The sequence below is a fragment of the Tasmannia lanceolata genome, unplaced genomic scaffold (genome assembly GCF_043159265.1).
Source record: "Tasmannia lanceolata isolate RefF3 unplaced genomic scaffold, GAP_Taslan_0.1 ptg000008l, whole genome shotgun sequence".
NCBI classification, from domain to species: Eukaryota; Viridiplantae; Streptophyta; class Magnoliopsida; order Canellales; family Winteraceae; genus Tasmannia; species Tasmannia lanceolata.
The window spans coordinates 5,443,377-5,456,218 of record NW_027518685.1 but is presented as its reverse complement, the minus strand read 5'-3'; the positions used below and the strand labels follow the sequence as shown (position 1 = coordinate 5,456,218).

General features: G+C 39.9%; 2 protein-coding genes and 1 non-coding gene across 3 annotated transcripts; all 3 read right to left on the bottom strand.

Moving 5' to 3' along the window:
- Positions 1-725: 725 nt before the first annotated feature.
- LOC143884071 (putative disease resistance protein At4g27220) lies at positions 726-6,230 on the bottom strand. Its single transcript, XM_077387447.1, has 2 exons — positions 1,682-6,230; positions 726-1,247 (listed from the first exon to the last, which is right to left on the bottom strand). The coding sequence occupies exon 1, from the start codon at positions 4,704-4,706 to the stop codon at positions 1,686-1,688; it is 3,021 nt and encodes a 1,006-aa protein (XP_077243562.1). The 5' UTR covers positions 4,707-6,230; the 3' UTR covers positions 726-1,247; positions 1,682-1,685.
- Positions 6,231-6,683: 453 nt separating this feature from the next.
- EMB2394 (Ribosomal protein L6 family) lies at positions 6,684-11,490 on the bottom strand. The gene is made up of 3 exons (XM_077387448.1): positions 11,196-11,490; positions 10,320-10,628; positions 6,684-7,074 (listed from the first exon to the last, which is right to left on the bottom strand). Exons 1-3 carry the CDS (start codon positions 11,321-11,323, stop codon positions 6,738-6,740), a joined length of 774 nt encoding a protein of 257 aa, XP_077243563.1. The 5' UTR covers positions 11,324-11,490; the 3' UTR covers positions 6,684-6,737.
- Positions 10,006-10,124, bottom strand: LOC143885731 (5S ribosomal RNA). The gene has a single exon (XR_013253575.1). It is a non-coding gene; the product is annotated as a 5S ribosomal RNA (ribosomal RNA).
- Positions 11,491-12,842: the final 1,352 nt, after the last annotated feature.

Here is a 12,842-nt window from a genome sequence, read left to right as displayed (position 1 = left end):
CGGAATCCCGTTTTCAAAGTGTTTTCCTTGGTTCAAAACAGAGATAAAGTTGTTGCGTGCCACCAACCTTGCCGGTGGGCTCTCTTGCAAGGGCACCCTTCACTTTATCATCCCTCTAAATAATTTTCCATGCAAATATTAAGGGAAATGATAAATGCGTCTATTTTCATTACTAGGGACACCCAGCTACAGTGTATCTATGACTGAAAAGGTGCTGATGTACTTCACATTTGAAGTAATAAAGTGATCTGATTGCCACGTACAATGCAGCTGGTGTCCAAGTGATGAAAATGGGCGCATTTATCATTTCCCAATATTCCCCTACTCATTACATGGGACAGCCAATAGCAGTGTACTGGGCAATCAAATCCATTGAATCCTTCCCATGTGAAGTACAACAGCCCCTTTGCAGTCATAGATACACTGCAGCTCGGTGTCCCAAGTAATAAAAAGGGGCACATTTATCATTTCCATATTAACCATCATCAATAATATTTAAAACTCCAAAAAATTGAAGGATGTGAACCAAACACTAAAAAGCGTTCCTAAAAAAAATAAAAATCAATGAGAGAATTTTCCAAGAAACGAATACTTTCCAGGAAAAAACTCCCTGCACATCCAAGCATGCCCGTAAGATTTTGCTTTAAAACCGCTTTGTTTACTTCATAGGAACACAAAATTTCTTAGGGGTAACTTGAAAGTTGCCATGGTAACATACGTTGGAATTCCATTAAACAGATCTTTATTCAAACAGCAGGAACTACAAGAACATGTTACAATGGGGGCAGAGCTTTCCACACATACAAGGAATTCCTACTCACACTACCATTGTAATAAATCTGCAATCTCATACACACTATGGAGGTGGTGGTAAAAGGATCAAAGAATTAGAAATGCAGAAATCAGAAATTTTATTGATGATTCCAGCCAGTCTCCATGGCCCAGTTGATAACTTTTGCGCCTAGGAAATAATATTAGACTGAGTTCCCCTCCACAAGATGATTTCCTTTGAGCTCGCAAATACTAGTTTTTATGCTAATGAGAAGAGCTCTAGCTTCTGCCTCGTTTGAATATTTGATTATTTTCTACCAACTGGCCCAGAGTAAGCAAGAATGATATCTCCCCAAGTGAGCTCTGAAAACACCTTCAATGCTGGCTGGCCACAGGTTGCTGAGGGAGATTGCCATGACTGATTTCCACACAATTTATTGTGCAATCCTTTATTTCTACTGTTGACGCACTACACACTGCTTAAAACATAGAAAACTAAGAAACTAAACAATAAGAACAATGAGCATAATTATAATCATCAAGTTATATATTGTGAAACAACCAATTGCTCCAAAAGCTTAAGCCGTTGGAGTTGGATCATTTATACTTCAACACTCCCCCTCACGTGTGGCCTTTCTTTTTTGGGGGGTTGGCCATACACATGGATTTTTAATATCAAGGAGTTGTTGGGTTTTGAACCCAAGACCTGCCGTGAGGCAATAGCTCTGATACCATGTGAAACAACCAATTACTCCAAAAGCTTAAGCCAGTAGAGTGAGTGTTATTTAACCATTTATACTTCAACAGTTATTGCTTCAACCAACATGTAAAGGGTTGCTGAATGGTGAATCCTAGTTGTAGTAAATTAGAAAAAAGCATTCATGATGGACACAAAGGCAAGAAAATTTACCTCGTTACTGCAAATTACGGTAAGGGATGAAAAGAGGTTGGAAGCGTGGTGGCATGATGTTTTCTTCCTCCCACTCCAACTCTTGAAACCATTCTGTTTCTCCATGTATCCTTTCAAGTTTAGGTGCGCTTTGGGACCATAGTGGAAGCATCTTGAGATTCGGGCAATCATTCACATCAAAATATAACAGGGAAGGGAAATTTAGCTGCACATGAGAGTGTCTTCGTCCTCTACTATAGAGGTAGAAGAAACCTGTAAGCTTTGGAAGGCTGCTGAGATATATTCTCCTTAGTCGAGGGAACAACCACTTGTTATTTTCCACCCTCAATTCCTCCACATTTGCACTTATTATCTCCTCTATTCCTTTACAGTGGTGTATGTTGAGTTCTTCCAGGTGTTGGAGGCCTTGTGCTAAGTTCCATGAGAGGAGATTCTTCAAGCTGTCACAGTGATCGATTGTTAGTTGCCGTAAGTTTTGGAGGATTGTAGAAGGTTGCAACAAGTTGGAGTAATTCCTCTGCTCTTCTTGCACCATCACTTCATCAGAGATTATTTTCTCCATATTCCTGCAGTCACGGATACAAAGCTCCTCCAATTGTTGAAGGCTCTCTGCAAGAACAGAGGAGAAGAGACATCTCGAACTCTCACAGTTCCACACCCTGAACGCCTTTAGGCGGTTGCGAGCTTCAAGTGACAACAGACTGCTTAAGCTTTGAACACCATCGCAATGCACCAACTCCAGCTCCTCACTCTTTTCCAACAATGACTTCACCCAATTCGAAACAGAAGAAACATGATCTAAAGTAATATTGCTTAGCTGCATACTCCCGTGCCTCTTACTATCCTCGTAAGACTTGTCACTCACTTTGATGCAAAATTTTTTTAGTTTCTCCCAAGGACTAGGCACATGAAGAGACAGACATCTGACATCTTTTACATGCATGTATAGAAGTGTCAACCGAGGCAACGATGCAACCTCATGAAAGCTAGCTTTACTTCCATCTCCACCATTGTCTGTTACCTCCCATTCACTAAAGCTATGTCCCATATACAGTTCTTCCAAGTTACTCAGCCTTGATATGATATTTGGTGCTACCAATCTAAGAGCAGTCCGGGTCAAGTCCAAGAGCTTTAGACTGGTTAAGCCCCCTATTTCCATTGGCAATTCTTGGATGCATGTGTATCTTAGGCTAAGTGTTTCAAGTCTCTCCAATCCTCCAAGTTGAGATAAGCTGGTTAAATTATGACATCCCTCTAGAGATAGTGTCCTGAGGTTTGTTAGGCATTGGAATGACTGTGGCAGAGATGAAATTTGGGTTTTACTTAGATCTAGGACTGCAAGCATTTTCATTCCTTGAAAGAAACTATTTGGGATGCTTCTCAAATGCTCATTGTTCTGCAATAATAAACTCAGGAGTTGTGGGCATTCTTGTCGATCAGGCAGTGTATTATTTCCAATGTGTTTAATCCATGAAATCCTCTTGTATTCAGCTAGCTTGTCCTTTGTTGGCCACTCCCTAAATTCTAGGCCAGATTTTACCATAAATCCATGCTCAGGCTTCGAAGAGATCCACATGGCCACGCCCCGAACTACATCGTGCATTTTTACGCACCCTACTCTGTCACCATCTAACAACAGGCAAGAAGCCTTTAGTCTTTTAACATAGGAAAGCAGTCTGTCAGAAGAGTCCTGTAAATTCCCATCCACCTTTAGAAAACCTTCCCCTACTCCATACATTCTCAAATGAGATAATTCAATGTTGTGATCTTCAGGGAACAAGCAACAGAACAAAAAGCACAACTTCATTTTTGCACTGTTGAGATGGTCATAACTAAATCTCAAAGAAGAAATCACTTCTGGTATAACATTTTCTAGTTCAATTGGCTCATAACTTCTTAGTACTCTCAATGCATCTCGCCACATAAATCCATCTTCCATTGCCTTCAATGAAGAACCTAGCGTAACAAGTGCCAACGGCATTCCGCCACATTTTCCTACAATCTCCTCTGCGTAATCTCTCAAAGAAGGCAAAGTAGCCACATCACCTACGGTAGTTTTGAACAGGGTAAAGGAGTCCTCTTGGGACAGACCTTCCATTTTAATGATTTTTTGAATGCCCATCTCACGACAAACATCCTCCAATCGCGTAGTTACAACGATTTTGCAACCCTTATGTTCATTTCCACTGAGAATTCCGATCTCAGACACATCAAACTTCTTCCATACATCGTCAAGTATTATGAGAACCTTCTCCTCGTATGCCAATCTCTTTGACAAGTGATTTACTCGTACTTGTGCCGCATTCCCAAGCTTATCCTTCATTCCTAACCTCTCAGCGATTTCGTCTTGGATTCTCCTCAAATCCATAGTGCTGGACACAGTCACCATTACTACTTTTCTGAAAAGTGGGGATCCTTGGAGTTTATTGTTTACTCTTTTCATTAGGGTCGTCTTCCCTACGCCCCCCATGCCATAAAGACCAATAGTTCTGATATCCTCTTTCCTTAAAGCCCCCATAACTTCCCTCATATGAATTTCAAAAGATTCAAGACCCTCGACAAAATCGGGGATAGTTGTTGGTTCAACATCTGGGGGAGGCAGAATAATAGAAACCACCCTGAAATTTCTTCCTTTGTGCGTAATGGCATCATTTGCCTTCTTTACTGCTTTCTTACTTAGTCTGTACCGTGAGCTCCAATGAGGACAATATCCCTTAAGACATCTTTGGTTCTGTAACATTTGATCATCTATTGTCCTTGCATCTCTTTCAATTTCAGCCACACTTGCTAGCCAATTTTCTACTTCCTCTGTAGGTTCTTCTAATCTCATCTTTGCCTCATCTACCGAGTGTTGTACTAGATCTTTCTTCTGTGTTAGCTCTGAAACTTGGGTTTTGAGGTTCTCAACATTACTCTTGTAATGGACAAGATACCCAATCTGGCGCTCAACATGAACCCACACACGTTTGCCCCCTTCCTTTATAATATCAGTTGCAGAAGAATTCAGGCATTCCTTGATCTCCATTTCAAGAACTCAATTGTCGTGTATATTTTTACAGCAAAAACTACTACAATGCGAGGAAATACAAATATTGCTGAAAGAAATAACACACACACACACACAGAAAGAGAGAGAGGTGTTTCGGCGTACCTCTTGTTGTAGCTCAATGGAATACAGTGTTGAAGAATATAAGTAGAAGAAAGAGTAGAATTCCAATAACAGTGATATGAGCCGCGAGAATAATAAGTATAGCACCTTAGAAGAGACTTGTTAGTTGTGGGTAGGGTACTTTGGACGTAGGCTGTAGGTTTATATATACTAATAGGGAAGGTTCGGCGAAAGGATTTTGCATGGCTTCCATTACTCCAAGGCTCCAAGCACAAGTAAAGAACAACTTAAAGAGAAGGAGAACTTTCAGGTGTCACAGGCAAAGAATAAGATAAAGAGAAGGAAGTCTCTCAAGCACAAGTAATGAACAAGGCAAAGAATTAAGTACAAAGGGCAAGCAAAGAATAATACTGGAAGAAGGGAGAAGAACAATCTGAAGAGAAGTGCTATCAGAAAAAAGTACACGGGGGAAAATCTTCCCCATAAGATGATTCGAGCCAAATCCTCTCCATAAGACGATTCTAACCCTTTGATTTCTATACGGCTCATTTTTAAACTTCAGAGCCGTTGGAGATATCTGGGATACGGCAGATACATGGTGGGGCCAACATCATCTAAATAGGTGTGGCCCACTTCTTAGGATAATCAAAACCGTTCATTTGATGCGCGTAAATCATCTCCATGGGATGACCCTAACCCTTTTCAGATTGGAGGTTTAGGATCATCTTGTAGAGATGATTTACGGAGTACGGCCTATGTACGTCATGGCCCATCAAACGAATGGTTTGGTTCATCAGCCTCACTGTACTTTCCGAAAAATACTAGACTTCAGACACATACATAGTATAAAACCTCCATTGATCCATTTAGGGTTCAGCCAACAACACCATTGATTTTTGTAGTTTTTATGTTTTGCATGGGAAGCCCATTCGGCATCTGACCAAGACCATCTGATTCGCCTCATGATGTTCTACAAGTTCAACGGTCTTGATTGCACATGTTCCCTTGTGGGACCCTAGGATTAATCGTCACCATTGATCCAGATGCAACTGACCTCCGTATCGCTCACTTGTTAAAATTACAAGCTCACTTGTTAAAATTACAAGCCTGTAATAATCAGTCTTTTGTTTCTGATCTTTCTATTTCTTGATTTCTCAACACTTTTTTGGAGTGTATTTCTATAAGCAAAAGTGAATTTACACAAGGCAAAAATCGGAGATTCGTTCCAAAAAAAATTGCTACTTAAGAAATGCCTTTTTTTTTAATTCAATTTCCATTATATGGAATCTGGAATCAAAGGGTCGCTCCAGAAAAATGGTTACCAAACGAGTAATCAGGACTTACTGGTGAGATTAAAAATAGGTATGCTCACCATGCATGCATGGGGCTTACTCTAAAGCACAAGCAAAGAACGAGATTAAACAGCTAAAGACCAATTTATGGATATCAGCACGACCATTTTTTGATAATGAGATGACTCACTCTGTTTTACACTTCTCTGATGAGACTTTTTTTTTCTTTGGAATTGTAATAACCTTTTACAGATGGTTTAAAAATGTAAAACAAGGTGAGTTTACCAAAATATAGTTGTGTCCAGCTTCTAGCAGATATCACCATTCACAAATAAATCTACAGCATTCTTTCAAAGTCAAGCAAACAAACACAAGACCAGCTAGGTTATGTTTGAAATGAGGAAAACACCACCCAGAAGCTAAGAACAAAGGCAGTTCCATTTTAGCACAAATAATCTCTACTGACAACTGATTTTGACAAATTACAGCTCTCCAAAAATGTAATAATTTCTGACCATGTTAAGCATTAAACACCAAATGAGTACATGAATAGCAAAGGAACTGCAGAAAGATACATAAGTTTTTTTTTTTTTTGAATGGCTGAATTGCTGAAAGATGCAGAAGATTAGTGCACTGAAAGAAGCAGTTTACCAATTTACTTCTTCTTTCCGGCTTTACCCTCCTTCCTTCTCACAATTTCATCAGCATATTTGACCCCCTTCCCTTTGTATGGCTCTGGGGGCCTCCATTTCCTTACATTCGCAGCGAACTCGCCAATGGAACACTTATCATATCCGCTGACAGCAATTCTCGTGTTGTCCTCCACCTTCACTTTTATGCCTTCAGGGATTGGCATTTTGACTGGGTGTGAAAAGCCAAGGTTCAGCACCAATTCGTTTCCCTCCAACATCGCACGATACCCGACCCCAACCAATTGAAGTCTCTTTTCAAATCCTTTGGATACACCGACCACCATATTGTCTGTAAGAGTTCTGCATCAAAGTAAAATGGGATGTAAGTTAGAAAGCACGCCCCCTTCAACGGGCAGTTAAAGCAAACTACGGAGATTCCTATATCCACCTCCACCTTTCTATTTTTCAACTTTTTGAAAATTGAATCTTTTTTTGAGAAAAGATGACTTTATTGATCCCTGAAAGATACAAGATAAGTAAATTGCGGGAGACAAGTTTTCGCCCAACAGCCTACTTAGCCGAATACATAAACCCAGTTACATTCTGTACAAGCAATCCTACCCGACTTCATAAATTATGACTTCCATCCCAGGCTTTGATACACCTTCTTTCGCAAGGGTATCAGCCTCGCCGTTTGCAGACCAAATCGTATGACAAAGATTGGGAGCAATGACCAGACAGAGATGGCGAATTTCCAAAATAATGCTGGATAATTTCCAAGATCCACAGGCAGATCCGTTCGCCCATGCAATGACATTAGATGAATCACCCTAATGTCATTGCATGGGCAAACGGATCTGCCTGTGGATCAGCGGGAACTTGCGACGCAAACGAAGCAGAGGCTAGGGGGCTGTTATTTGGACTCTGGCAGTATGCCAATCATTCTTAGGCCCGTTAATTGTGGAGGGGGATTCATTAAATGTGATAGCTTGGGCCGTGGAGATTGCAGTTTATCCTCGATGAGATTCGTGACCTTGTCAGGAGTATCCGTCCTCAATTAGTTCATCGCAGGAGAACGGCAAATTTTTCGGTGGATGAGTTGGCAAAAGCAGGGGTTCTTCTAACAGGAACAAATGTATCTTGTATAGAATCTCTACCTTCTCAATAGGCTGATGTCTATTCAATTACAAGTTGTACTCCTCCGTAGGGACATCTTGTCCCTATTTTCTTTCTAATAAAATTCACTGTTAAATTTCAAAAAAAAAAAGGGGGAGGGATAAGTGATCAGCCGCCCACTTGAGGGATAAGTGATCAGCCGCCCACTTAAGTCCCCACAACAGGGCATTGGCTTCTGCGACGTTCGGTTCACAAATGCTATTAGGACTGGAGAATAACATACATGTTCTACCGTCAGAATCCCAAATCAGACCACTTATCGCTGCCGGGCCCGGTTTTCCTTTTGCGATTCCATAAAAAAAAAATTTTTTTTTTTGGAGGGGGGGGGTGGCGATTCTTAATTTCTCGCTCCCGTATATTTGCGCAAAATATCAGCTGTTGAGCAAGGAGAAGAGACACTGTCCGCCCGAGCCGATAAGGAACAAGGCGCATTAACATGTGAAACTAGGGATGCTTGTGAAAAGGAAAGATCATTTTGTAATTTTTTTAATTAAGTATGGAGTCTTGGTGGAGAGTCATGTTTGGTGTTAATGGGTGGAGAGAGGAATAAGTGCAAGTTGTCTGCCAATCGTGAGGATGACGTGGCACGGGATCTCGTCACTCCATGCAATATGACAGCTAGAGAGGGTAACTTATCACAGAAAACGATATGGGCAACCTGCGACAGATGGTCTTTGTCTTTTGGCGGGCTCGAGAAATCTTTAAACAAGTTGCTTGTTTGTTTAAGTGTATTTTTGGGCAATAATATTGGTGTTTCGGACCTGGAGTTGGGTCCAACTGCTTTGACCCAAGCCCAACTTCATAGAAGGTGTTTTGAACTGCTCGTTTGGATTCAATGCCTTGCTTTGGTTTCATTAAACGATGGCTCGCAAGCCAGTTATGGGATAGAAATGGAGGAGCACATGATTGAGGATGATGATGAAGAAATGTAAAGACAAATGAGCCCGTTGGATCAACACTCAGATTGACAGTTACCTGAGTCATCCTCCCTTGATCGGTCTATGGATGAAGACTTCTCTGCAGTATCTCCTCCTGAATTGCAGAATAACAGGCAGCTGTTGGTCAATGACATTAGTAACTGCACTGAAGGGTTTGATTTCATGCGTGGTTAGGGGGAGGCCAGGGTCAGGGACTCCAGTGCCGTGTTGGATGGGAAGCTACCAAAAGGAAGCATGGCAGGTCTCAACAGAAGAAATGTCGTTGGACTCTAGATTGCGCCAATCAGGTCAAGACTGTTCCTCATGTTGCCCCTAAAGGGGATTGAGGTGCTGTGGAGGCAGAAATTTATGCAATTTGGAAGGGAGTCAAGCTAATTCACTAAATCAGTGTTTCTAAGTTGTGAGCTGAAGGCGACTTGCAAAACACTATTTAGTGACTTCATATGAAGTCGGTTCTCTCATGGAGATTTAGATATCTTTTCAGATAGATTTTTGGCATTTTGGGGAGGTGGAATGTTCCTTCTTCCACGTTCATACAGAAGGCAAATTCATGAGTAGACCATCTAGCTAATTATGGGGTTTCCAATCCTGCTTTGGGTACTTGGCATTGGATGCCTACTTGGTAGTTTTCTTTTGGTGGAGTTGCATCACTGCTCCCCTCTTTGTTTGCATGGGTTTCAGCCCTCCTATGTTATCTTTTTAATTATTACCTATTTGAAAAGAAAAAAAAAGGCTATGCCTGCCACACTGTATACTGCATGGGGATTTTTTTATCTGATGGTAGTCCTTGCTATACAGCTTTTTTTAGTAGGTAAGCTGAGATTGACGTTATACAGCTATTACTTATAGCATTCACCTACTATTTCTAGATCCAAATACAAATCAATATTCCCAAATGATTTTACCAGAACGCTACAATAATACTTACAGGGATGGCAAGAAAAATCATATGACTGTCAATGTTTAAAATGTACATTTTAAAGCCAATATTTTTATCAAAAAACATGATTTCTAGATCATACAATTTATAGCGTTAGTAGGAAAATGCTTTAGGAACCAAAGATTACAAGTTCACTACTAGCACTGAAAATGAATGGGTAGAGTCATATGATCCATCATAATATTTTGAAAGAACTTCTCTTTCTCCTTAAATTTTTGAAAGATAATAAAAATTAGAGGGGTGCAACACGAGGACTTCCCAGGAGGTCACCCATCCTAGTACTACTCTCGCCCAAGCACGCTTAACTTCGGATTTCTGATGGGATCTAGTGCATTTGTGCTGGTATTCTCATTCTCCTTAAATTGAACACGGTTTAAAAAAGAATCTCCCAACTATAAGTTGAAAGAAAAGCTAAGTCCCAAACTTATGTGATATTTGCTATAACCATCCCAAATTGTTCAACAAAAACAAGCTAAAAGTCCGAAAGAAAACTCACAAAAAAAACCATAAGATATCCATAATGCCTATGATACGAAGAAAGAACGGTTTACCTGAAAAGACCATGCATTTGGTTGGCTCTTCTAGTTTCCATTGCCTTGGAAACCTTAAGGTTGCCAGATTCCTCTCTCTCAAGCTTCACTTCACGTGGGTAAGTCCTTGAAAGCTCCCCCAAAGGACCCTTCACCCTCAAACCCTGCCCTTCCAATCTGATAGTCACATTGGATGGCACTTCAATCGGCTTCTTCCCTATTCTTGACTCCTTGCATTCCACAGTTCTCTTGACAAACCCAACCCTATTGACAGGAGTGCTAGTAACACAAAGGCCACCTCTCTCACCCAAAAAGACAGACTTCAAATGGCTGAAACACCAGGGAGAAAATCCAAGTTCAGAATTTTCAGGTTAATCTACTACTAAGTAATCAACTTATCCTTTAGTAAAAAACAATAGCACATAAAAACTCAATTTCGATTTTTTATGTCAAAAAATATGTTCATAAGTATATATAAAAACCTCATCTCACATTTTTCGGATTAAACAACTCCAAGTAAACAGACAATTTAAAAATTCAAAATAGGCATACGAAGATGAAAACCCAGAACATGATTTCATAATTTTACCCAATTCCACAAATCAGCATACTTTATCATAATGTTAAATATGCACAAAACCCATTACAGAGAATGAGACCAGACACTTAATGCACAAGCTAAAGTTTCATATTTTCGAAATTCAAACAATCTAAGTAATAAAACAATCAGAATACTCACAACTGGCAAGTTATAGTGATAACCCATTTCAGAATTCATGGTATTATTCACCTCCACCCATAAACAAAGGGTTCTCTTAACATAGAAGGAAATGCCAGATTAAAAACCCATTTCAGATTATATAAGATTTGAAAATTTGAACAAGAAAATCAAGTTACCAGGAGTGGGAAGAAGAGGTGAGCGAAGCCATGGCTCTGCTATCTTTGAGGAAAGAATACTCCTGCCCTTCACAAAAATGGATTCTGAGCTTTTCTCTACATTTAAACGCATTATCCAAACCTAGCATTTTGGAAATGACTGAATTACCCTTGTGAAAGTATGAAATGTCGGAGAAACCCTTCTCTCTCGTCTGGCTTGATGAACGAGAATGACACTGACTCCGTATACACGTGGCATTGATCTTACGAGGCACAACCGGGTTATCTTGTAATGAATCAACGGCTTCAAGACTATCTTTAAAAGGAAATCTATTAGAGCGAAGTGATATATCCCCCCACCTTTTGTTCTTTGGGACACCCCACTGTACACTTTTACTCTGCAAGGGGCTGTTCTGGGAAAGAAATGGGGGCTAATATATCATTTCCCTTTCATGAAGCTTGAAGAATGAAGACCATCTCAAGAAGGCCATCAATCAGAGGGAATTGATATATTGAGAAGATTTTTTCACCCCCTGTAGGATTATGCGCCCCTCTTTTAACTTGAATTGTGGCAGACTTTAGCGCTTTTTTAATCATTTTTTTGGTTTTAGCGTTTTTTTATGTCAAAATGTCAAATCACATTAACAGGGGGCGGGGCGGGGTGAAAAAATCATCTCCCTCGATATATCCCCCCGCCTTTTGTTCTTTGGGACACCACACTGTAGTGTATTTATACTACTCTTTTACACTGCAAGGGGCTTTTCTAGGGAAGAAATGGGAACGAATATATCATTTCCCTTTCATGAAGCTTGATCAAAGATCTAAAATCTTTCAATGTGAGTGGGACCAAAAGATGCCAAACTTGCGATAGCAAATATACAGATAATGATATATTCTCCCCCTTTTCTTCCCTGGTCCAACCCCTTGCAGTAGGGGTGTTCATTATTCGGTTTTAACCGAATAACCGAACCCAACCGAATTGATTCGGTTGGTTCGGTTCGGTTTTTTGCTAATTCGGTTCGGTTTCGGTTTTTGTTTTTGGTTAATTCAGTTATCTCGGGCAAAAATTCGATTAACCAAATAACAGAAATTAATCAAAAATAAACATTATTTTTTAAAAAAATGGTGTATGGGCACTCCGTAGGATGATCCAAACCTTCCATTTGATTGATCACAACTTCAATAGGTTGTGCCTAAAAAATAGTTTCGATAGATTGATCATAGCCCTCCGATCAAACCGTCCATATAGATTATTTTTTTTGTTTTCTATCACTATTCGGTTATAACCGAATTTTTAATCGGTTCGGTTCTCGTAAAATTCGGTTCGGTTTCGGTTTCCGAAATTTGATAACCGAAATTATTTCGGTTATCAAATTTTGGTTATTTCGGTTTGGTTATAACTGATTGAAGACCCCTGGCTTGTAGAGTAAAAAGAGTGGTTAAAATACATTCTGGTTTGAGGTGACTGAAAGAAAAATCACAAAACTAGAAGGGGGGGCATCCCTTTGATTGTTCAGGGTACATAAATGATATTTGAACCTCGTTTTCTTTTTTCTTTTTAAATGGAGATTTGAACTTGATTTTCTTGTTCAATAATTCAAATCGTTTAACCAGAAATTGGTTTTGAATCCGGCATTTCCTTCTATAGTAAGAGAACACTCTGTTTTA